Below are 26,062 nucleotides of genomic sequence, written 5' to 3'. Positions count from 1 at the left end.
TCATTCAAGATTTTCTTCAAAAGTTGCCATAATATCACTCTGCAAATTCATATCAATTGTACAAGTCATCTGTAAGAAAGCAAGTTAATATATTTTTAGAGCAGTCAGGTATAACGAATACCGTATAAATCATATATAGAGACTATTTAGATCAAAAAAAAANACCACCAAAAAAAAAAAACGCACTCCTTCCCCAGAACTTCCTCTGTCACTACAAACTTGCATATGCATGTTGTTTAAGTCCTCTGTGAAACTAGCTGAACAGAATGAAAGCTTCAGGAAATCTTACTTGAATCCAGTGTGACCTTTATCACACTGCACTTCTTGCATTCGGTTTTACAATGTTATGAATTAAAAAACAAACACACGAATCTGGGAAATGTGTAAAGACTATTCTTTACTGATACTAATAAAACCAATAAGATACTTTTAAAAAGGCCCAGTTTTAAAAGGACAATATGAGTAGTACTTCTGTTAACATGCAATACATAAGAGAAGGTGGACAGCTTGCAAGACTTAAGGTTTGAAGTTATTCAGAGACCAGGAACACCACTTTAAAATTTGATTTTACCACACAGTTATTCTAAGCTAATGGSAGTAATGGGATCAAGTAGATTGCTTTTCATGTTGCACCGCTTGAAGACCTCTTTCATTTTCTGGACTAACTTTTCAGTTAGCATAGTTCTGTTGTTTATAATAGTTCTTCAAAAATAAGGACCTGAGCTAGCATGTTTTTTTCTCCTCTATTAAAAATGAAACAAAATTAGCTGGAAAGGTAGCAACTTACTGCCTCTCTCCTCCTACGTTCTTGTTCCATTTTTCTAGCCAAGTTACGGTCTTGTACAAGAGAGTGTTGTTGAGCTTCTGGCAGTTGTTTGCTCTTACAGTCTTCTTTTCGTGCCTCAAAAGCTTTCACTGCCGTAGTTCCCAATCCCGCCCCTTCATGGCCCCTTTGAAAAGAAGTAYAAATTCTTTATTAAGAAATTAAAAATCGTTAAATGGATTAACTTCAATTTAATCAATTTGGAAAAATTGATTTTTTTCATGATAACAAGCATTTGCACCTGAAGAGAATTCTGCACATAGATCAGCACATAGTACTCAGTGTGGTGCCATTTTATATGTTGATTCATGATAATTCCCCTCTGCAAGAGGTACATGCATACAATTTTTGCACTGCAGAAAGATAAGGCTGCCTATGCTCCATTCAACACACAYAGGATGTGCGCTACACAAAACTTACATTGCAATCAAATTCCTTGCAAGATACATACACTTAAGTTTCTAGTACTTCCTTAGCCAGTGATGTTTTGTGTTCATCCTCCACTGCTTCAATTAGTTATTTGAGTTAGACTTTACAAACTTCGGGCAAACATCTCTAAAGACTTGTTCTATAGATGCTTCTCTTGCAGTAGAGAATGATGGAGAGGTTTTCTTAACAAAAAGTAGTCTCATCCCCCAATGAATCATTACCATCTAGAGGCTTGCAGAGAAATATTTATAGAAGACAAAAGAGAGCAAAGGGCAATTATCAGGCCATAAAAAAAGAAAAGAAGTCAGGAGAACCATTAGCTTTGACAGCTGCCTAGAATTGACAACACACTGGTTATGTGTTAGTGAAGAGGAAAAGCACTGGCGCTGTTTCTTTTACAGTCTTTAAGCACAAGTTGCATCATTATCTCTAGTAAGTTGCACTGAAGGAGGAATGCTGATGTAAGATGTCTTCGAGTACACCTTGGCTCCTTTAGGAGAGGGAAGATTTTAAACAAAACCTCAAGAGCYGATATTATTTGCATGTGTTGCAGTATTCCGGGTTGACCATCCTGAATGTGAAACAACGGGGTACCCCGAACTGGAATTCTTTAGAATTTAGAGAAGGGATGCTACTGTGGAGGAATTCCAGCTTCTCAAAAAGCCTGACAGTTGCTCAGATGTCCAAATGTTTGTCTTTCTCAGAGAGGAATACGATGATGAAGCTAATGGGTTTGGATAGATTTCCTCCTCATGGAAACAGATAGTAAGCGAAGGTGCCCAGACTCTTTGCTATGCACTCTGAAGAAAAAACTTATTCCTAAGCTTTTCTCAAACACTCTAGTTACTAAGATAACACACTCCATAGAAGTGAGCAATCCTAAGACACCAGTGATAGGATAACAGAGCAAAAGAATTTAGTCACCAACTTAGACTTACCTTCCACAGGGCCAAACAGATGAGAAAAAGTACTGAAGGAGGACATATTTCTGAAATCAGAGTTTCAAAAAGGTAGCACACAGCTATCTAAGCTATTACTGCAATGCAGTAATTAGTAGGCAGTCACTTATACCATTCAGCAAAGTAATAGACCTCAGACTGGGATACAAATGTGGGTACTAAGACAGGTGTTTAAACAGTAGTTGGAATACCATGGCAATAGCTTACCAAATATATTTCTTTACAGCAATACATACAGTTGTGCTCAGAGTGGTACAGCCTTTTTTTTACGCCCTTCAAATGGATACCTGACATACAGCTATTGGCTAATCTGATCCACTAGTTTCTGAATAGCTAGCCAACCAGTTAGTCTTTTTGAGGATAAGCAACACATGCTTAAGGTATTTATTTATTCAAAAGCTGTTGATTTTCCCTCTCCCTTGACTAATCAAGTATCCCTCAAATACACTGTAGATTCCGTAAAGATGTTTCTGTAATCACTGGCTGAAGAAGAACTGCATTAGTAACTTTATTTTCTCATAAGATGTTCTGAGTGTAAGCATGGAGCCTCACACTAGCRCTCCAGCACAGTTACTAGCCACGTGTTTCTTCAGCTGTGGCATTACCCATTACAGCCATATTTATTATACAACTTAAAATAACATTATCAGTTCATGAAGCTGATTGTGCCTCACATCRTGAATAAGGATACATTAAGTGTTCAAGAATTATTCTGCATCAGTTAAGCAGCCTGAGGTCTTTTTTTTCTCTGTTTTTAAGTAAAAACAAATCCAAAAAGCCATTTAACTATCCAGATGGTAGACCCTGCACATAATTGAAACAGGAAAAAAAAAACACAGTAATGTTTGAACATATGTGGTTACAAACCTCTCTTTTCCTTGAGGAAGGTTTTGCAGTTTCCTTTCAGCTTGCACCGGTGGCCTTGTTAGCTTCTGTGCTTGCTCACTCCTCTTCTCTAGTGCTACTTTCCTAAATTGTTTGAACGTCTCAGATGTTTTTATTGGAACTGGAAGTACCATCTTTTTGCATAAGCTTACCCAGGAATTTATATTCTTAATTCCTGTGTCCTGAAGGAGRGGGAAAACAAAAAGAAAAGTCTGCAACAGTTAAGGGCTTTTTCCTTCCTCGTCTGTTGTATGTTTAGTTCTTACATTACTACAGCGTTGTTTAGACCAGATCTACTTAAGAATATCTGCAAAGTTTCTTTATTTCTATAAAATACTAGTGCATATACAGCAGTCTAATCAAACTTTAATATGTTTTCTCGTCTGCTTTGAGATTCCTTAGAAAAATGGTTTGCATTTATCAACATTTGTAGCTATTGTTTTTTACCCAGTGCCGTATCTCCAAGGTCCCACCTACCTATTTTTTAGTTCTTGAAAGCATGCACTTATACAAGGAGCATTTATAATACTTTAATCCTGARAACTCCCATTTTTAATGAATATTCCTTATATAACCAGTTTTACAGCAGGCTTGTAGGTTTCTTGTGTGTTTTAAGTAAGTGTGTGTTTTGTTTTTTTTTTCTCTCTATTAGCCTTCACAGAACAACATAAAAATAATCTTTGGAATTTGATCCAAACGTATGAATGAAATACATATTTTTGGAGTTGAATTCAAGTTAATAGCTTTCTGAAATCTGAATGCCTTAAAAAAAGTTCTAGAAGCGCTTTAATCCAGATCACATACAAAATCTTTCATAAAAAGAACTTTGAAGTGGCCCCTCCAGTCATAGTGGTGAGGTCACAGGAAAAGCATATGGTGCTTTTTCAGTACAGGTTTTTCAACAGCACCCGAGATTGTATTTGACCACTACTCCATAAGGACATGCTATCCATTATTTTTTTACTGGATCAGCGAGATAAAGGGTTAGACATACTACTAACTTGAAAATTAAAAGTATAGAAAGCACTAATAGTTTAAATACGAAAATTAGATCAGAGAAGCAACATTAATGACAACACGGAGATACTAATTTTAAGTTAATCCTGCATAGCGTTTACCTTCAGAAATAGAGCTCAGAGATATACGTTTGTTTACAAGTGAGAGAGAAAGCTGTACGGGTTACAACAATGCCAAAGACCTATCAGGTTTAAGTCATAAGAGATAGGATTTGTAGAGAACCACCCATGGCAGGGAACTTTTGATGCTAGTGGGCATATATCCAGATTCTCCTCCTCAAGCAGGGCTTGGGCAATTCTTACCTTTTTAGAAAGAGCTTGGGATTTTGGCTCCAGTATGGTTTTACCATCATTAGGTCTGTCAGAATGACCTGATGGAAGAAAAGAGGGAAAAAAAAGTATTTTCCATTATGCGTTGATTTTTATGGACTGTTACCTCAAACTGAAGTGATAAATTTAGTCAATCTAGAAATTAGTTTAAGGATTTACGTTACTTTTTTTTTTTTTTTTTTGGAATGGCATAAATATTCCCAAACACAGGCACTTTTCCTAGCTTAAGTTGAACTGAAGAGCTTCTTTCCTTCTTTCAGTTTTGGAGTGGGTAAAGGAATTGGTAAGTTAAACAACTCTAGATAACTCCCAGTTCTAGGAGGGCTCCCTGAAAAATGTCCAAATCATTTTGGCAGACAGTCTTCCACTGCAGCACCTTGTCGGTTACTCCCCTCCTGTCTGCTTCCCAGCACGCTTCCATTTTGATTCCAGCATTACTTAGTAATCTCCCATTCATCATGTAAACTCCTTTTGCCTAAAGCTTTCTAGTCTGCCTATTTCCACTTTTTTAAACAAGTAGGTCAGCCAGTGAAAGCTCATCACTACATTTCTAATAGCTTACAGGATGCATAAATACTTTGTGCTGTGGTCCATTTATTAGAAGGGAAGAAGAAAGCCATTTATGTAGGCAAACTGGAACTGTTATTTTGATAATACTAAATTCAGATAAACAGTTCTGATATGCTGTGTTTCTTCACGAGGGCCTTACTATTCCACATGAAATACGCCTTTACTAAGCCTTTTAAGGCAAAAACAAAACAAAACAAAAAAAGACAACAAAACAAAACACACACACACACAAGAAAAGAACAGCAAAACCCCACAGCTTAAAATAGCACACAGCTAGCAATAGCTACATATTGCATTTTGTGCCTTACGTGTTACTTTGGTATAATGCCTTTCTAAAGGGCCCTCCAAGCTGAAAGTCCAGACATATCTGGAAAAGCCACTATTTTAGAACCAGCTGTAAACATAACACACACATTATTTTGTATCATAACAGTAATCCTCTTGCAGTTTGATTTTATGTTTTGTCTGTCTTCCAAGTAAAAGTAATAAGAAAATGAAGAAGTTTAGATGCTTGAATCCAGAATGCTAAAAACAACATTTCAAACTCTTAAGCTTGTTGTAAGTAGGATTTACAAAAAGACCCACAGCCTCCAAAATTCAAGGCAAGAATGTCACCTGTCTCTGCATCCTGCACAGTTGTCTCTGAGACAATTTAATTACAAGTGAGCAGGAGAACTTTTTTTTTTTTTTTTTTTTTTGTTTTACTACACAAAAAAGTAAAATAGGATGGAAGACTTCTATAGTCCAATTGGTGAGGGTTTCACAACCTGATATCTTCATTATCTTCATAGATTCCTGGTCCAGGTTAAGCAAAATATATCCATTCTGGTCAACTTCTGTTGTCAGAAATGTGTATTAAGGTGGTTGTCTCAATACCATAGACATCTTTTTTTTCCCTGATTGTTTATCCTCTTATGGGCAACTGATAAGAAACCTGGCACAGCAACCTCAAAACCTGTTATACCTGTGAAGAAGATTCACCTGAAGCAAATCTAGATTTATAGTCACATTTATCTAAAGATCTAGATATAACACAAAAACCTAGAGGCTTTGTGACAAGAGAATTTGCAGCCATGAGCTTAAAAACAGTGGCTTGGGGTTGCTGATAGTAATAGCAGCCTTTCCAAATGCTTTGACTGAAATATCCTATTTCTTAATCTGAGAGAAAGATTGTGATTACAATTTATYGCACAAGTTAAGCTTCTTAACCAGCCAATATTAAGTTCAGTGATATGCAGCATCAAGCCTTTACCCATAGTATCAGAGGTATTACAAGCCCAAATATCAAAAAGCTCTTGTTTTTAGAGATGTAGGTGACTTAGTGAAAATGCCCGAGACAGTAGGATTCTTTACAAATTTCAAAGGATTTAATATCCCGACCAAACTAAAGATCCCCTCATTTGGTCTAAATAGGTATATATAGTACTAAGCATACTGCACTTTTTTCTTCATTTTCCACAGGAGGAGGAGCTGATGATAGAAGGACCCTCCTAGGAGGAGTACAGCTGGGGCATGTATCATTACAGAAACAAGCACCACTGTGTTGTGGAAGGGGGCAGATAACTACACTCACAGAACAGCGTTACACATCATAATGCTGAAGTTCAGTTACTCGAAGGCAAAGAGTCATCATTACGTAGTTCCCATATTAGAAGTAGGAGCACCCCTACTATTCTCAGCAGAGGCATAATTGAAAAGRAGAGAGGGGGAAAACATAGCAGGACAGTGCAGCTTAAATGAAGATTAGAAATAGAAAATTAGGAGGAATAGAGACTAAACAGTAAACAGGTATAGAAAGAAGCTTTTCCAGTAAATTTAGCTATATTTTTTCCTATAAACATTGAACAGATTGACTTCCTACTAATTTCCCAAGTCCTTTAACATGTTCAGACAACACCAGGATCCTRATGCAGTTAGTTGTCTGATACATAGGTCAGGAACTGCAAATTCTAGAAGGCCCCAAAACRTTGTTAGAGAAGATCAGTTGCCAAGTCCATGGAAAATAGGTACCAGCTCCAGCTGCTACAAGCCTAAAAAGAGCAATCAGCAATATGTATGAATAAGTGTGTTAAGAGCATACAAATATTAAATAAAAACAGTAGAGAGCTAAGTCCCACTTTTCAGAGTTGATTTAGTACAACTCTTAAGTACCCAGTATTATTCATTGGCAATACTTAGAGAGTTAGGTGATAAGGCTATGCCTTTAAGTTTAATCAACTTTTCAGAAGCCTGTTACATCATCTCCTCTTCAACCATATGCAGGTAGTTTGGAGAGGTAAGGCTAAAAGGAGGAAAGAAGAGCACTCTCTGGTAACACTTGGTTATTCCCCTCTAGAGATGAGTAGGCCATGAGCACCATGGATGATAAATCTCCATCTTAAAAGTCTTTAGTTTGAAACATGCATGAAGTCTGATGCATCGCTGTATGGAACATAGCTTTCAGGGAACCTGTTTCAAATCTGCCTTCTCTGTGTAAATTACTCCAGTATCTGGGCTGCTCTAAGTATTGCATTCAAGTTTCCTGCAAGCTGCTTTTAGAGGGGAACTTTATGCATGGTGACTTGCTGAAGTACCACAATATTACAGGGAAGCATAGTATTATAGTACCTTAGCCACTACCCATTTCCTTTGTTATCACAAGATCAATGAATTTTATCAATCTGTTCTGTGATGAAGAGCTGACATTGCTTTACTCCGGCAGATCCTTGTCACCTCCAAGAACCAGAGGTGGTAACTCAATACACACAAAATAAGCTCCATGGGAGAAGAGTGCTATGGAGCTTCAGCATAAAACATTTTCTGTAGAGCTCCAGCATAAAACATCTTAAAGCCCAGCCAAGTTCTACATAACAGATTAGAGCATTAGTTCTCTCAAGCTTCTTGGAAGACTGAAGTGCTTATTCTTAGTGCTAAACTCAGGAAGTTAGGTCCTTAATTAAAAAAAAAAAGAAAAAAGCAGCATTGGCTCTATATATTCTAAACACAGAAAATGAACAAAGTATTAACTTAGCTTTATATTTTTAAGAGCAGTAGATAGTGAAGAAAAAAAAAGGAGGAAAGAGCAAGGGAAAAAGTGTTTCTCTACACGTTATTTTGCAAATTAATTAACGTACAAGCATTCAACGTTTTATTTCTTTAAGGCAGGGTTCACGTATACATTTTAACTTYATACCCCTGATCTCAGTTACACTTTTTATTGTGACAGTACATACTTCGTTCTTGACTTATGGATTTTGAGTCAGTGGTTCTTTCGCTATCATTGTTTTGATGTTTACTTGACTCGTCTGGGTTTATTACTATTTTCTCAGCTTGGTCAGTCCAAGGAGTAGTATCAGCCTGGGAAGTTGTATCAGACACCTAGAAAGGAAATTAGATTTCAGAATATACTCTAGAATACTTAATTTGTCAGTTCTTATTATACAGTAGTAGTATTAAAGACTTAAAGCAGTTAATTGTTGCAGTTCTAGCTTATATAAACAAAGAAGAATTTGATTTCATTCATGTTTATGATAGCCAAAGCAAGTTCATACATTTACACTCCAGAATTAGAACATGAATTGCTCCGAGATACCAAGTGTTGAAGGTGATGGAGTGAGAAGCTAATAAGCTCTTTAACCCTTACACAGTGCAACGTAATAGAATTTGTCTCTTACTGTGGTAAAGCCAGTTGCCTCACTCTGGCTTACGGTTCAGTGAAGAACACCTAAGTTACCATAGTCCAATAGTACCTTTTTTTCCTGGAGAAGATTATGTAGTAGAGCAGCCCTTAAACTGGGGAAGAGATTGCACAAGTCTCACAAGTGATGCACAAGTGATGTGTGTGACTTGCTACCTTGGAATGTATGTGGAAATGGGTAGAAGTTCCTCTTCTTCTGTTCCAAAGGATACATTCTTATACTCAGATCTAGGAGAAGAGGTGGTTTCTACCCAAAATAAAGACTATCAAGTCATGGCTGAAGGACTTTTTTTTTTTTAATCCTGGAAAGGCAACTATACATCCCAGGATAGAAGATATGCTGTCTCAGTAACATCTGTTTTCAATTTCAAGTCTAGCACAGAGACCCTTCTAACCAGGGTACTATAAGAACAGCCTGATAGAGAAATGGACTGTGGGTAAATATTTYGTGATCTCCTATCTGTGCCCCAACAGCTTTAGTTTCTGTGCTTTAGGAACAGCAAGTGAGCACCACACTTAYCAAAAGCTAGCCTCTAGAATTTTCACTGTATTGCTGAGCTTAAGATATAGTAGTATTTCTAGAGAACAAAAACATGCAAGTTGCCCATTACCCTTTTGCACAACTGCTGGTTTACAGGGTGAGCTTCTGGCCTATATTTCTGCAAGGGTTACAGGAATCTAAGCACCAAAGTGAGAAAAGCATTTATAATGCAGTGTAAAATGTGGTATGTTCATCAGCCAAACTTTTCCCTCTTGTGCTATGGCAAACAGGAGTTGAATTCATGCTCTTTTAACAGGCAGTAAGAATCATTTTGTCAGTGGGGTTTTAAATGAGTTATTTGCTGTAAATCTGAAGTGACCTTCATTGTGTCAGCCTTAAGCCAAGAGTGCTACAATATCGTATCAGATCATATTTAAAGGGGCAAGTACGTATTGGGAAAAAAAGCTACTTGGAGATGAATCCATTGTAGACAAATGTGTTCACCTCTGGAACAGCACGACTACATGGGGTGACAAAAGGCTGATTTGTCCTTGTACTCTGAGGCATTTGCTGGACTGGAGCATCATGCAGAGCAGATAAAGCTGTGATTATACCTGAGGAAAGAAAAAAGGGGGAGATTTATGACTATCAGACACAAGGCAGTCTTACAACATCTCAAAATTAGGTCGGTGTTTAAAACTGAAGATTAACTAGTTAAAGATTTGCATCTTAGCTCTACTAGGAGACTTATTTTTAATTAGTTCTTAATTAGTTTCTCAGATAGAGAATCAGCTACCAGCTCAAGCTGTCTTCTACCAAGAACTCTGAAGTATATGAAGTTATTAGACCTTTAGAGATGAAAGGGAGAAGAGAGAAATAAGACTAGCTACTTCTTGATCATGATTCTAAGCAACTTGTATTTGATGCATGTCTAGGTAATACTGAGCAAATCAGAAGGTTTGTGGTACCAAGCCTTAAATTCAGGTAACAGGTGTTTTGGACATGGACTTGAGGGGTAGGTAGTGGGTTTAAATATCTAACTCCAGCCCTAGGGTGTTCAGCATTTCCTGTAGCCCTAGGTTCATTGAGATATCATTCTCCATCTCATCTCCAGTTGCYACCTCCCTTTACTGAGTGAGCATAAACAGCGCTGTTTTAATACTACTCTGCTCCATGACAAGTGCCCCAGTAATCTGAAATCCCAGCCAATCTTCACAGTTTCATATTTAAAGTCACACCCTTTATAGTGTATACTCTGCAAGAGATTTCAACATTACTAACTAGATAAACTCCAAAGACTCAACCTTCTTGAGCAATATCAAGATTAGTTCTCCCAGCCTGTCTTTCCTCAAAGTTCACTAAAAAATAAGCTATGTTCCTTGCCATAATGATTTTACCTGAGGGAGACTGGGTATTTTTCTCTGATGCTTTAAATGATCTACTCTGTAAAGGCTTAAGSCTCTGTAGTACATTGGGAGATGGCTGCTGTATTTCAGATGATCCTCGATTTTGCAAGCTGCTAGTAAGAGCAGATGAAGGCTGTGCTTGTGGAACAGCATTGCAGTATGTCCTCTGTAAAGACAATGGTATTCTCTAGAAAGAAATTTCAAGAATTTAATCAGATTTTTTAATAGTCGCTTGATCTTGTCCCCCTACTCAACCACTATTTCCACTATAGATTGTATATGCTTGCAAGACTGATCTAGTGTTAGAGTYTAGATGACTAGACAAAAAACCCACAAGGTAAAATGTGCTACCTGATATATACAGAATTCAATCAGAACCTCACACTGCAATTTGTTCTGAAGTATTTTTGCTACTTATGACAGATTGTTATAACTGACCAAGCTGAAGCTTAACTCTAGTATCTTATTTTCTCAAGTTTGTGTCTTTATTCTGTCATTGCAGATGCTGAGCTTTTTGGCATGACTGCATCTTGTGTAGTTCTTCTCCTCAGCTTTTGTTTATAAAGATGCAGAAGGAACTGCGGAACAGAGTTAGCAAGTTAAACTTACAACCTGGTTTTCTCTATCAAGGTAAAGTTTTGATACTTTTTAATTTAAATTGAAATTAGTTTACTGAAAGAAGAATGAAGGTCTTGCTGCGATCTTGCTTTGAAATCTGAAGTCTCTCCATCCATGCTAACTTTAAGGGAAAAGGTAAGAGGCAGAGATAACCCTGAAAAAAGATTAACACCCACTGTGTTCACAGGAATAGAGCAATTTGACCTTAGAGGCATTAAACACTTTCTACATAAGACTTTGCTGTTGCTCATAATAATACCGTAGTTATAGAAAAAGTGACTTAGTAGCATTTTGAACACTGCACACTGAACTGCCAGGATACCTGAAAGTGGTAAGAGAACCTCAGGAGTTCTCCTAGTCTATTAGTATCTATACAGCTACACAGGCTACTTTGAACAAGCAGCAAGTTTTACATCTCCATGGAAGTCACAGCACAAGCAGTGTTCAAACTACATTTGTTATTTCCTATTAATAAAACAACTTTTGTTAAATACAATAGCATTAGAAGCGACAGATAACTTTAGTTAGGGCAGAAGGGTTATATCCATTCTAATCAGTTTACCTTAGCTTGTTCCGTAGAAATTGGACGGTTCTGTCTGGTTCCATTCTGTTTTGTGTGTGTTTCTGTAACTGCAAATAAAGCAAGGTGGGCAGGAAGAGGGAAAAAAGCATCCACATATGTTGCATTATTTACACACATAATGTGCAAGTTACAGTTATACCTAGAGAGCTAGATCTCAGAAAGGAACATTCTTATCCTGAACACTGACTTCTTTAGCCGGACCTATATAGAAAAGTACTCCCAGAGTATACAAAGAGGCCATTTGCAGATTCCTGCRGGATCAAGATCTTTGCTTCCCTGTGCTTCAAATGGCTAACCATAGGATTCATCTTACCTTACAGTGTTACCTCAGACATATTTATATTKTAGCCCTCACGTTTGGCAGACATATCCTGTCCCAGAAAGCTAAAAGATTCTGTGCTGAGAAACATCTTTTTGGTTATCTAGACTGTAGTATCCTTTAGATAAGTTTGACACACCTTAAGCAGCCTTTCTTCCCAGGGCAGAGTTTGGGCCTACAGTCAATGCTGTTGACACGCATTCCCAGTCTTAGGGTCAAAACCTTTCCCACAAGGGTTACAGCCACCTGTAACATCCTGTCAAACATTCTTTTCCAYTATCTGAATTATAACTTCCAGAATCCCATGGAGTCATCCTAGGGTTTTGGATATATAAAAGTCTCAACTATTTTTAAAGGAATTTTATTTAAAACATTCCTGATGATTTTTTCAGAAAAAAATCTATTTAATAGTTTAAGGCTCCCTTCACATTGCAGACCAGATTATTAAAAAAAAAAAAGCTTTTTTTTTTTAAAAAAAATCATTAAATCATAGATAAGCTGTAAGTTGGTAGCCAAGCCTCCAGATTAGATGCACAGACCTCTTACTGGCAAGTTTTTCCTAAAGTTGCTTGTAAATAAATTAAAGAAAGCAGATGTTTCACTATTAATTTTACTCATTTTCAAGACATTTAACAGCACTGAAATTAGGCCTTCAACATGAAGCAAGCCTAGAAGGATGACAGAAATTCTTGATAAGCATTTGGAACAAGCAGGCATAGTAAGTCAGAAGACATTTTGCCTGCACAGCCATGAAAGGAAGTCATCTAACCCGATTCAGAGTCACTACTCTCCGAGGAGCTAGAAGTACTGCTGGTACTGCTGCCGGAGTCCGAGGAGCTGCTGCTGTTGCTGCTGTCACTCAGTCGGCTTGGTCCAATACTAGGCTCAGCATTATTTTCAACTATAAGATGAAAAGGAAAAATTTGTAATACTCAGCAGTGGAGCAGTCTTAACATGAAAGACTAGGTCTACCCTGTAAGGGCTGTGCTGTCATATGGCTCCTAGACCTCTGCCATGTCCCTGCCCACTATCCATTTAACAGTTTGAGACCCTCATAGAGAAGGAAGATCTACCAACTGCAAGATGGCTGTATAAGTGAAATATCCGAAGAGGAATTCACATGCACAGTCCTAAGGCAAATTAGAATCTGACTTGCCTTCAGACCAGGTCAAGCACAGTTTTTACTAGTTTTTACCAGCAGTCTTCCAGCTGTTAAGAAATTGTTTCTCCGCTTTTTGCTGCTTCCAGACTTGCATGCTGAAGTCCAGATATAGCCAACTCTCCTCTTTCCTTAGCCATATGTACTGTAGGATGTCATCTTCTGCCACCTCCCCACCATCTGACCATTTCGCCTCTGCAGGGTTGACTTAACTTAGAATTTAAAGTGATTCTGCAGTCAAAAACATATTTTTAAAATGTGTTGCTCCAATGAAGTTTTGAAAATGAAAAGCTACAAGCGTAGCTGTTTCCCTGGACACAAATTGCTTAAACATGCCTTCTTGTTTGCAAGAAATGTTGTAAAGATTCCCTAGCCTGCTTCTTCTCCCACAACATATTCTTAGCAATTGCTTTAGCTACTTTTTGCAGCTTTCTAGAGTGTTTTGCAGCCACCATGTACACCAGACAGATTTGCCTGAGCTTGGTGCAAGCCCACATCTTGCAGGGCTGCTTCTGTCATTTCAGACAACTTGTTAAACATGGAGCTTATTAGATAGCCAATAAAGGGCAATAGTGGCACTCACTAGTTTAATGATTATCAACCTGTAACAGTGGCATCAACTGCACTAATCTGTTCTCAGTCCATAAATGACAGAACTATCAGTAAGTATAGATTTAGTCAAGCACRTATTGAACTCCTGTTTTTGCTGTTGAGAAGCCTGGACAACCRAGTTGTTTAGTGCAATTTCTTAAGCCTAGAGCAACACAGCAGTTCTGTCACYGATGCAGACTTGTTTGTAGCATAAAAGCAGTAGTGAGACTAGTAGCTAACTAAGTATGACTAGAGTTTGTTACTCTGATCTCATGCCACAGGAAGTGAATTGCAAACCAAATATATGGTCTATGGGGACAGTTTAGATTGTGCTATGTTTATATCAGCAAAAGGGAAGTAGTGTTCAGTTTCCAAAGCTTCCTAAAGTTATCATGTCACTTAAGCTATTAAAACAAACTGATAATCTTATGAATTAGTAAACTGATAAAATGTTAAAAGGTATAGAGGTGTCAGGTATTGCTAAACTTGTGCCAGCAAATATCTGTTGTAGATGCATTCAGTCCATAGTGAGGGACATTGGGGGGGGGGGGAAGCAGTATTTGAAAGCACCTAGCCAGGTTTTGACTATCTAATCCAGAATAAGATTAGTGATGAGTGTCATTCTTCAACTGGGTTTGAAGTCTCTACTAACTATCGGCTATCAGATACAGAATGCCAAACTTCATCACTCCCATTATAAAAAAAGAAATGATAGCTCTGTCATTTCTGTAATATAAGGCAAGATATAATAAAGGATTAGATGCAAGAATAAGGAAAGGTCTGAGGCAAGACAAGTAACCGAATGAAGTTGCTSCTTCATTCACCAGCTGATTTAACATGCAAGCAGTCTGAAGACCAGCAATGGRAGCTTAATACCTCAAATATACTGAGGAGAAATTCCCCACATGGATACCAGAAAACAGGCCCAAAATAATCCCATTTTAAGATATTTGTATTGCAAATTAGTAAAAGTAAGAGTCACATTACATTTGAAGTTTTGCTTCTTTGGGTTTAGCTGACCATTGACATCCAGTAGTCTCTTCTCTAGTTCTTGTTTCTTCTCAGAGTTAAGTTGTTCTTTTGACTTTGTTTTTTTAGCTGCACRTGGAATAGAAGTTAACACTTAGAGCCAAACAGAGCAAGTTTATGTTTAAGCATCATTTATGCTACATACATACCATGCTGCTTTCTCGGTCTCTTCCTCAAACAAGTTGCCACATATTTCTCTAGTTCTCTGAGTGTTGAGGCCTTTAAAGTTTCAAAGTCTATTTCTATTTCATCAGGATTAGAGTGCCTCAGTGAAGGTTCTCTTGACTGTATTATATGGACTACTTTCCCAAGCTTATCTCCAGGGAGTTTATTTATGTCCAAACTCAACTGCCTTTTTTCATCATAACTCATTGGCTTGGCACCATCTTCTTCTGACTTATGTGCCAACAAGACATGCTGCATGGTTTTCTTTGATTGACTGTAAGAGAAAAAGTTTACTGTGGTAACAGCAATTTAAAATAATCTGACACCCACACAAGTCCCCCACACTTACATGTTTAAAGACAGCTTTTTCTTAGATTTCTTGTGTTTTAGATTTTTCTTCTTTTGAATCATTCTTTTTATCTTAGCTTTTTCTTTGTTCCTCCTTTTTTCTCTTTTAGCCTTCTCTTTTTTCTTTTTCAGTCTAGGTAGGGATGTTCTGGTCAAAGCCCGCAACTGCTGGTGCACAGCTTTAAGCTGTTGAAAGCAACAACAAAAAAACCCTGAGTCATAGGCAGGGCAACATGAACAATGAACTAGTCTTTGATATCATGGAAGATTTGTGGCATCTTAATAATTATTAATAGGACATTTGTTTTCCAGGCATCTTACTGTCATATAGATTAATCACAGAGATTAGGTCTTCAGAAGATGCAAGGCTACTTGTTTTAAGCAGGCATTTCTAACAGTTGTCTTCTAGCATCCTGTGAAGGTTAAAATGCTAAAAATCACTGTAGGAGTGTCCAGCAAGCTTCTCTTATTTCAGGCATCTGGCAAGCATAGTATTTTATTAGGTTAYACCTCTAACAAAATTACTGAGCCAGGCTAGGGAGACTCTTACATCTTYAGCATGTAAGTCCAAGATATTGTGACATGAAATGGCTAGTTGGGAGAGACTTATACAGCTTTGGAGAAAAAGCTAACAAATTTGTTTAAACTCCATAGAAGTTAAAAGAAAAGGGAACAGTAAAGATGCCAATTCAACCACATTAAAATGCTTTTGCTTAGCTGTTGCTAAGGCCATCTTGTAGGATTTTATTTGTTTTGCAGGTCTGTATTCATGATACATGTACTACTCTGACAAATACTGAAAACTGAACTATTCCTCATTTGACTTGCAGAACAAGTGTAAGTTTCCTGCCACGTTAGATACATAAGTTAAAGCATTATGTTCAAACAGAATCAAGTCTCATCCTACTATTAGCCAGCAAAGCACAGCCATACTATCAGCATTAGCATGAAATTCCTTACGTTTTGCTTTATATTGAGTTTTCTAATGTAGAATTTAATGACTTACTTTTATGTAAATGAACTCAGGACTACTCAATAAAACTAGTGTTCTTTGAAAGACTGAACATAGTGGAGCTCTTCAACCATTTAAAGCAAATAGCATTATTAGAAGCCCATGTCACTAGACATCGTATGAAGTATCTGGCTGCTGTTACCCTATGTCAATGTAATTTTGCTTTTGCTTTAAAAAAGTTTGAACCTCTTGGGGAGAAGTTAGGCAGGAGGTACCAGACCCATGATTCACTCAGCTTTAGAATAAGCAAGAAAAATCTTGGTCACCTCACCTTTCTACCTCTTCTGCATTTGAGTTGTGTGAAGAATCCAAATACAATCTTATCTTTAAGGGAAGGCAACAAATACCAACTGGACATCTTCAGAGAAACTTCCCCCCCCCCCCATCTTTAAGCCAGTAGATAGACAGTTTGTATTTGCCAAGAGAACATTCACTTTTAGATGTTGTTTGGAGATGCATCCAAACAGGAACAAAAGCTATGTTAAAAATCCAGAAGATTGTATTTTTTTTTTAAAAAAATATGACCTTTGATGCTAAGCCTTAAATGGACAATTGCAAGTGGCACTGTCAGAGACAGATTACAATTGTCATGCATGTCTGAGTATTATTGCTTACTTGCTCTTGAAGCTTTGCAAGGCGCATTGTTCTTTCATTTTCAGAGTCTTCAGATGATTTTTCTTCAGAAGATTCATCACTACTGCTCTCACTGGAATAAGTCTTTGTCACTTCTCTTGTGGGCTGTGACAGAGGAACACTTGCAACAGGTTCATCAGGAATTTTGGCAAAATGCATCTCAAAAACATCCTAAGAGATAGGAAGAATTCAGGAATGTCAAGTGGAGAGAGTAGCCCTTTTTTCAGGTTTGAGAATATTATGAAGCTGCTGCTTGTTTTCTAGAACTGCACAGCAACATAGTAATTGTAACATCAATAGATGCTGTATCAGGGTGTATCACCATAAGAGAATCTCCTACCTGTTTTCAGTCAGACCTGCATGATAACTCACCTGAAGCTTTCTTGCCATAGCAACTACTTCATGGTCTGGAGAATTATGTTTGTAGCAGCTCATGAACATTAATCTAACATCTGTGGCAAATTCTTGTGTATCTTTATATTCAGAGTTATCCATTTTCTTCTATGAGGAAAGAAAAYGAATGTGCATTTAGCATTTCTAACTTCAGAGCTAGAGCATATCACTGTGAACCAGCAATAGAGAAAGAACAAGAATTAACATCCGGGATTAGAAGTAGCTTGCCTCTGCATAGAAAACAGAAGAGCCGTCAGAGACTTGCTGCTTCTCCTTCCACCAATGTCCCTTTAATAAAGTACTAGAGTTTCCCCTTTTGAACAGTTTAACTATACTTGCTGTAAGGACTTCATAGTACTACTTTTCAGCTTTCAAATCAAGACAAAAAGCTTCAGGTGATTGTATTTGGTTGTGCGCTAGCCACTTTAATTCTAAGCATGCTCATACAAAGCCTTTTCCATAACTATTCTGAAGTCAAAATAATTGGCTGGAAGTCRGGAGGGCTCTTTATAATGTGCAAGCCAATTTTCAAGCTAATGAATAGACTATCAAAATTCAACTCCCCCCGCAAGATYAGGTCTTAATTTGGCTAAGTAATTTAACATTAGACAGATGTGCCCGCTGTTTGCAAAGAATTGGCCACTAATATCTCKATCTAGAAGGTGCCTCTTACAAGAGAGGTGAAAGGTGGCTTGTGAGTATTTGATGTTTCAGGTTCTAGAGCATTTCACCAAGGATAACGTGATTCTGACTGAAGCAGAAGTCGCAATTGCAGAATTGTCCTTTTTAAAAAAAATGGAACAATATATTTCGGTTTACCTGCACAGTGCTATTTAGCATGTTTTGTTAGCAGCTTGCTTGAAGTGCTTCATTRCAGGAAGGTAATCCCTGTTAGTGCTTTTATTAACATGTTCAGATAAATTAGCCACTATACATGTAGTCACAGTGAGGCTTAAAAGATTTTCTTCAGTAAGCTGTGACTTAGAACTTCTGTAAAGCTATGAGTGTATGTAGTTTCCATACCTGTTTTCTCTTTCAAAAGAGAAGCAGCTTTCATGACACTTTCAGCTAACATTAAAATCCACTCAATACAAGTTATTGAAGCAAACATGCACACATCTCAGTTCCCTGCAAAGCATACTTACTTTAATGGTTCCCAGGTCTATAGGGCATTTAGTGGTCCCTTGRTTCTCACCAGGGGAGAAGGATGCAACATCCACAGGTTTTACAAAAGGCCATGCATATGCTGCATGCTTCTTTGAAAACATTTCTTTAAGGATCTCATTACAATGTTTTAGCTGTTCTGATAACTGAACCTTTTTAAGAATTTCAGGTGACTCTTCAGAATCTGGCAAGACCTTCTTCAGCAGCTTATTTGGTATCATACATTCATTTTCTCCTCTGCAAGTTTTAACAGTTTTTCTTTCATTAAATGTTGCAGAAGATTCACTGCTTGCTGTGAATATTGAAGTAGTAGGAGTTGTAGTGTCAGCCTTYCTTTTCACACCTTTTTTAGCCTAGAAGATGATTTTGCAGTTATTTAGAATACAGGTATCCGGAACAGTCAGCTTTGAAACTAAGTACTATAACTTCTACAGTTACCAAAGTCCAGATTTCGCAAGTTTAGACTGAAAACCTAGAGCATTACATTTAAAACTAAACTTGGCATTGACTTATAAAGGCAAGAACAGAGTGTACTCTAGGTCAGGCTATGGTCAGTTTTTAAGCCATGAGAAGATTCCAGGAAGTTGACAGGTTATAAATTGACACAAGGTTACTATTAGGGGAAAAGCAGAAAAAGTAACTGCAACTTAGTTTCTAAGCCTAGTTGCAGACTTTATGAATAAAGGTCTTATCTTTTAGTTCTTTTTAGTTTTGGTGATATTTGGAATAGATAAAACATGTTTTCATTAATGCTTCACTCTTCATTAAAGAGAAAGCATTCACTGGAAGAGACTAGCATGTGCCTATTCCTAATTGCAATAGTGCAAACAAATTAAACCATTGTAGAACTATCAGGTCAAAACAGTCATGTATAATTCAGATTACAGGTAGTTACCAGTATTTGAGCACTACAAACACCTTTCTAGACTACTTAGTGTTTAAGCAAACATATTTTTGGCAACCAAGCATTTGAYTGACATTGAGAACATAAGTAGACCTTAGAGAACTTTATTTTACTGTTAGAACTATTGTCTAACCCTCAAGGAAAGGGCAATTTCTACATCTGGGTGAAGCCTGTAGAAGTGTAGAAATACACTTCAAGAATGACCGTCTTCAAATTCACTTTGTTTCTTTGCAAACAACACTTAGCCATATTTTTATGGCTTATCACCAAGTGATCAACACAAACTCTGCTTCCTCAGTAGAATTAGTAGTATTGTCCCAGTTATTTAGCAGATAACCTAAGCAGATTTCTTACCATCACAATGTAAGTTTTGAAAATGTATATACTTGGCTCCTATAGTTTTGCTGTTAGTGCCTGGAACAATAATCTCAATACCTTTGTTGYTGTGAGGTAACTTACTTTTGTTATGGGGACTGCAGCTGGCATTAAAGCAGTCAGGTGAGCTGTAGACAAAGGAGCTACTGTAACCTGCTGCAGTTCTTGAGTCATCACCGGAGGCTGCTCACTGCTTTCAGCTTGTTTCTGAACTGTGTTTTTAGTTGAAGAGGTCCCAGGGTTGGGCAGCTCAATTTCTGCTAATGATTTTAAAACAAAATTTCCATTTATATTCTAAATATTGCAATCAGTTTATTTCACAATCAGGTGAACAATGAACAATTGTCAACAGAACCTCTTTTCCTGCTCCCCAAACTAAACAAGTAACAAATACAGGAGTATTGCATACAATAAGACAGTTCTATATGCTCTACTCCTATCTACTCAACACTGTTAGGGTGTCAGCTAGAGCACTGTGCTAAGTTACAGATGCTCTGCTTCAAGGAGCCTTTTGAATAACTGCAAGAAGATCAGAGGTGCATCATGCTACACTATGCAAGCTGAAAAGGGTTTTTGCCAAGAAGAGAAAAAGTCGTTCTCTACAGATACTTTAAAACGGCCAAGCAGCAGTAGGTTCAAGCTGCAATAAGAACATTTGAGTCTGAGCACAGTTTAAAATTTAAGGCAGCTTAGGTAGTCCTGCATATCTTTCTTAGAAGTATTACAGAACTCATTCTCTGATTTAAGAACAGTTTAGACCAATGTTTTTCTGTATATGACTGTTCCTTTGAGCAAGAAGGTGGGTTAGCTCTCAAGATCTTCTCCAGTGCTTTAACCATCCTGTTTATTTCTCATAAATATTCAGGCCTATTAGCTGATATTATATAATCCTAAGCAACAACAGGACATTTTCCAAAATGAAGATCAGTTGTTGGTTTYAGGGAAACAGACTGTATGTGCAAATCTACTTATAAAGCTAAAGTCTACAAAACAAGAAGTATTTCTTAGATCACAGCAGCGTACGCCGCTATCAAATCCAATAGGGAATACTAACAACATTTCAAAGTGTGYGCAAGTTGCACGTTTGTTCATACAAAGGAAATAAGTGGACTTACACAGCTTTAATACCAGCAAGATTGTGTTATGAGTGCATCTCAAATGGATGTAATCACTCAAGAACTAGAAGTTAGTTCAGCTTCCAATGTTTCAATAAGATAATTCCTTGTTGGGAGTTACCTCTCTGTTCAATCAACMTTCTGCCAAAGCAATGAAGTGTTTGATATTTTACTAGTAGCCTCACTTTAAAGTATACTAGTCAGAGCAGGAAACCAGCTGAGCATCCTCTTCCTTCTACCCCCTCCATCAAAAAAGTGTAAGGAAGAATCAAGTTATCCAAATGTTTTTCCTATGCTTGTCTATAAATGGCATGATCTACCAGATCATTTTGAAAGAGAGTGCTGCTCCTCAAATATACATGAAGGAGGAAGTTAGAGGTCTGTCAAACTATACTAGCTTCTAAATAAACCTTTCTTCAAGATATTAACAAGGACAATCATGTCGCAAAGAATAGTAAGGTGAAGGCAACAAAGTCACCAGGAGACCTAGAAGAGTTGCCTAGCTGTATAAGAGCTTCTGTAAAGTGAAGCAGTAAGAACTGAGCTAGCTGAGATCAATGCTTCTCATACAGACTTTACTGCAACACTTCTATACCCTGCTGCCTTTTATTAATTATTTGCTTTCTAATGTATTTGTCTGCCAGTGTTGACAAATTAGATGTTTCTGAAGTAATGTGATAATAGTTTGATTAGAGACAATTAGAGACTTTGTAGAAGTGAAATTGCTTTCATAACTTGTTTCACTACCCTGAAAACAGTAAAAAAAAAAAAAGCATAGAGGTCCATGATGAGTAACAGGTGGAAGCTAATATCCTGGCCCCTTGTAACTAGTCTTCCTAATGTAGCTTGAAGCTTATTCCCTCATAAGTCTGAGGAGTCTGACTGAATATTCCTTCTTATAGGCAAAAGCTACATTTCACCAGAAGTTTGCTTGTGGAACTACGCTGTAACACTATTAATGAAATTGTTAGTTCTGTTCCCCCCCCCCCCAAAAAAAAAATCTTAGTTAAGCTCATTTATAAGGAGAAAGTAAGAATATTTGGACAGCACCTGTAGAAATATTACAGCTGCAGTGAACCTAAAGCATTGTAGTAGTGTTTTTGCTTGTCCAATATGTTCTGGGAGACATGGAGTCTTGTGAGAGCATCTTGCCTATTCCAAGGTTAAGCTGCAGCAAGCTGTGGGGAATTCTGTCCTTGGCTTTTAGTTTTTTTTATGTGTGTGTGTGTGTGTGTGTGTGTGTGTGTACACACATATAGGCAATTCAGCATATAATTTAGTCCTTACCTTCTGCCTTCTTTCCTTTTCTCTTCCCTTTGTTGAGGATCACTATTCTTTCTTCTGGTGGCATTTGTGCTATTTTCTGTGAAAACACTTTTTCTAGTTCTTGTGCCATAAACACAATGTCATCACCTGGCTGCAAAATATAGTCAGTAATGTTCGAGTATAAGAAAAAGCTATAATTGCAAATCTTACTTTTTCAGCTAACCAATCTGTAGACTCCCGCTCTGACAATTAGAACAAGCCACCAGTATCACAGGAGGACCTAAGACCTCCTCCACCCACACTCATTCAATTATAAGTAGCTCTGTAACCAGAAGAATAGACCACTTTTCCACTTGCAGAATCCTGCTTCTTCACATATCCATGTATTTCTCACAGTAAAGGAAAGACRGCAGAACTTATTCATTCTCATGTTCTGAAGAAAGATGTTAAAGCTCAAAGTGCTAAAACACAGCCAACAAAARGCATCCAAGTACAGCTTATTTTAAGTTAGGTTAGTCTATGCAACTTATTGGAGGAACAGAGCAGGATTCATAATAGCAGGCCTTAAACTTGTACAGCAGTTACATTGTGCTGTTCATAAGCTGCGCAACAAGCCTAGAGATTTTTCAGGCAGAATCTTTAGGCAGAAAAGCCTATGCATTCAGTTGCTGAACAGTAGGCTCAGACTTGCATATGTACCTTCTGTCAGTTCTAGCAACCAACACCCCCTCCATTTTTTTTTGAAATTTTTGAAAATGAGTATCTTTAAGAACATTGACTGTTTATGTGCTAGTTAGTTACACTAACTGCTTGCCTGTATTGTTCAATATAATTGGTTACTGGTAAGAGGGTACTGTTGTTTCACATACCTTGTTATATATATAGCAGTTCAAGAACATAGTTTTAAAGTCTTCAATGCATTCTGCAGCTTTTGCATAGTAATTGTGTTCCAGACGCTTTTTAATTGTGCTCAAGTCCATGGGTTTCTTTATGATAGTGTAATAATCCTGTAGTTTTGAAAGAGTGTTAATAATACAAGAACTGCAATACTAATACTTGGACATGAAGATGCTTACAGATGTAGTTATTTAAACTTATTAAATTGCAAGGGATGAGAACTGTCTTATGTTAGAAGGAATATTTTATTACACTGAAAAGTTTTCCTCTAGTCATAGGTACCATAAAAGCAAGCATTCAGAAACTCTACTTTGCATTTTCTCCTAGCCCTTTCTTACAAGATTCTCCAACAGAATCTTCAAAGCCCCAAAGAATTTTGCAACATGATCCAAAGCTATGCTGACAGTAATGGTTATGAAAAGCGTATGTACTTCTGTCTTGCTAAACTCAGAGCAGATACCTGATTTAAAACTCCATCTTACAGAACAGGACAAGGTGAGAGCACTAAAGAGTCACTCAGTCATTGACAAATATGGGGAAAAAAAGCCAAGTTCCCCCAGGTGCTGATTTAATGCTTCATCTACCAGGTTATGTATCTAATAATGAGGCAGTAAGATGGTTGAAAAGCATAATGAACTATTGTGTTATCTTAGCAGCATTGGTTAAAGACAGAATCAGGACACTACTCATTCCTGATAGTGAGTTTAATAATCAGAACATGAATATTGCCACTAATAAGTTTGCATACACATAGTAGTTTTATGAAGTTAATACCAATTAATTATAAGCCTTCAGAAGCTGTCCTAAAAAAAGGGATCTGTTTTAGTGAAATTAAACTAAACATCAGTGTAGAATGTTTGATTTCAATCAAAACACCAGCAGGAGAACTTAAATACAGTTGACAGTCAAGTCTGTCCATTCTGCATCTAACATTTGGAAGGGAGAAGCAGAAGTAGAGAGATGTACTCTCCTTGCCATGAAGCCAGAAGTTCTTGTTGATTGCAAGAGGCTAAAACTAAAATACATACTTTTAGCAACTTAAGTGGCTGCCTCAGAAATCCAAAGAGACAGAACTGGCCTGAGGCTAGGTGCAATTGTTGCCAYTATTCTGACTGAATGACCTTTAATATTAACCTTAAGTGACAGCTCATTACAAGAAAGGGGATGAGAGGGAGATACAAGATGACAGTGACTTGGCAGGGCTTTTGGAGAGCCTGACCAAGTAAGCTTGTCATGAGAAACAGGTCCAGAGAGTTCTTTCTAGTCTAAAAAGCACCAGTGATTTGGTAGAATTAGTTTTCCCAGAATTTCCACAAAACTAATAGGCTTACTTAGGCTGGAAAAAGGAATTGAAGGAAATATACCATGTTTAACACCTTTCTACTCGTGTACCCAAAGCAGCATCTTCCACATTATTTGAAATACCACTCCATGAATTACTGTTTTTTTTCCCATTTAACTGAGAAAGCTGGGGTAATCAAACTGAAATTTGACAATACCTAATTAAGACAGTTTGTCATGAGACATTATGTTTGTACAGGAGTATGTTATGAAGTTATACTCTCGCACTTTGTTACAATTAAATTGTAAAATAAATTAACAAGGCAATACTGAGCAGGAACAAGATTCAAGTGTATAAGAACCTTGTGTTTTCTAGAAGGATGTTCTATCACTGTGATACCTTCTTGTTCTTTCCTGTTTCTGCAGAGGCATGCAATTCCTCTAGAAACTTCAGACCAAGATGTCCAAAGTGCTTTGAAATAAAAAAAAGCTGATTACAAGTTTAATTACTTCTGTGTATCAAACCAGATCCAGGTTTGCCTGTTCACCTTAGGATCAACGAAGTCTGCTTTTCCATCACAAAGCATTTGCCACCAATAGAATTGGCCCCCTCCCATTAAAAGAATAATAAGGTAGAAAACTAGTCTTTTAAAGATTAGTTATAATGAATAAACCAGCAGAGAGATGGAAAGAAGTAGAGGCAGAATATTAACCCCTGGCAACACCTAAGGGAGAAGTGAGAAATTCTTGTGCTTCCTACATCTAAGCACTCTTACTGGTTCTTTATAGATACTTAGGTATAACAATCTTAGATCAGAAAGCAAAGGAACAAAGATGCAGCATTTGAAATGAACCTGAGAAAGCAGTTTTCTTGAACTCTGCCTATAATCATTAGATCTATAGAGGGAAGCAGAAAGGCACAACATGCTTGGCCCATACCCCTGAGGTCGATGTATTGGAGATAATCTGGCCAGAGGATGGCTGCAGAGATCTCTTCCAAACCTGACTATTCTGTGATTCTGTGACATGCCTGTTGACTTTAAAGTACTGATACTTTTCGGGGTGGAGGGAAGTAAATATACTTGGAAATAACACAAAAAAGTCTATCCAGATAATGCTTAGCTTTCCTCAGGAGTCATTAATACAAACAAGCAAAATCTGTACTGTCCATTTAGTTTTCTGGGATTAAATCATTATCTAGCTACTACTTTYATATCCTTCTAGTGATTAGAAAAAAAATAACATGAGCATAACAAAGTCCTTGGATGAACACAAGCAGTTCATGTGCAAAGCAGTCTTCCATGATCTGAAGAGTTTCTTTTACCAGCAGTAATTCACCAGGCTTCTAGTATTTTAGATACTACTACTTCAATACAATACCAGAATTGTTCTTACAGGAAGATTTAGTGCTGCTGCATCTACAGGAAGATGAAATGGCCAGGAAAAGTTGTGTCTCCACATGGCTTTCATGACCACTCTCTGCAAGTACTGAAGTTGGTTTGTTTGACAACCACTACTTTTGTTATTTATATATTCAGGTGGAGGAGGGTTAACAATAATAGAAYGCTGTTGGTTTGGAACAGACATCTTCAGCAAGTTTATGTAGCCACTTGTTCCAAGATCTTCATTATACAT

General features: G+C 37.4%; 1 protein-coding gene across 3 annotated transcripts; it reads right to left on the bottom strand.

Annotated features, from left to right (window-relative positions):
* Positions 1–26,062, bottom strand: BRDT (bromodomain testis associated). Of its 3 annotated transcripts, none has more exons than XM_085303554.1 (19): positions 25,823–26,062; positions 23,119–23,256; positions 22,271–22,400; positions 19,953–20,125; positions 18,571–18,942; positions 17,405–17,533; positions 17,015–17,203; positions 15,389–15,573; positions 15,024–15,313; positions 14,833–14,943; positions 12,865–12,996; positions 11,756–11,817; positions 10,567–10,762; positions 9,674–9,783; positions 8,225–8,369; positions 4,416–4,483; positions 3,079–3,278; positions 788–950; positions 1–69 (listed from the first exon to the last, which is right to left on the bottom strand). In XM_085303554.1, the coding sequence occupies exons 1-19, from the start codon at positions 26,060–26,062 to the stop codon at positions 1–3; spliced, it is 3,102 nt and encodes a 1,033-aa protein (XP_085159680.1). The 3 variants fall into 3 exon arrangements, with proteins under 3 accessions (XP_085159680.1, XP_085159682.1, XP_085159681.1); XM_085303556.1 differs by having other exon boundaries at positions 11,756–11,823; positions 25,823–26,014; XM_085303555.1 differs by having other exon boundaries at positions 3,049–3,278; positions 10,567–10,741; positions 11,756–11,823; positions 25,823–26,014.

This window comes from Rhea americana, unplaced genomic scaffold, assembly GCF_003343005.1.
Source record: "Rhea americana isolate MKP2758 unplaced genomic scaffold, rheAme1 scaffold_2, whole genome shotgun sequence".
Taxonomy (NCBI): Eukaryota; Metazoa; Chordata; class Aves; order Rheiformes; family Rheidae; genus Rhea; species Rhea americana.
Note: the sequence above shows the minus strand (reverse complement) of the source record. Positions and strands in the feature narration are given on the sequence as shown.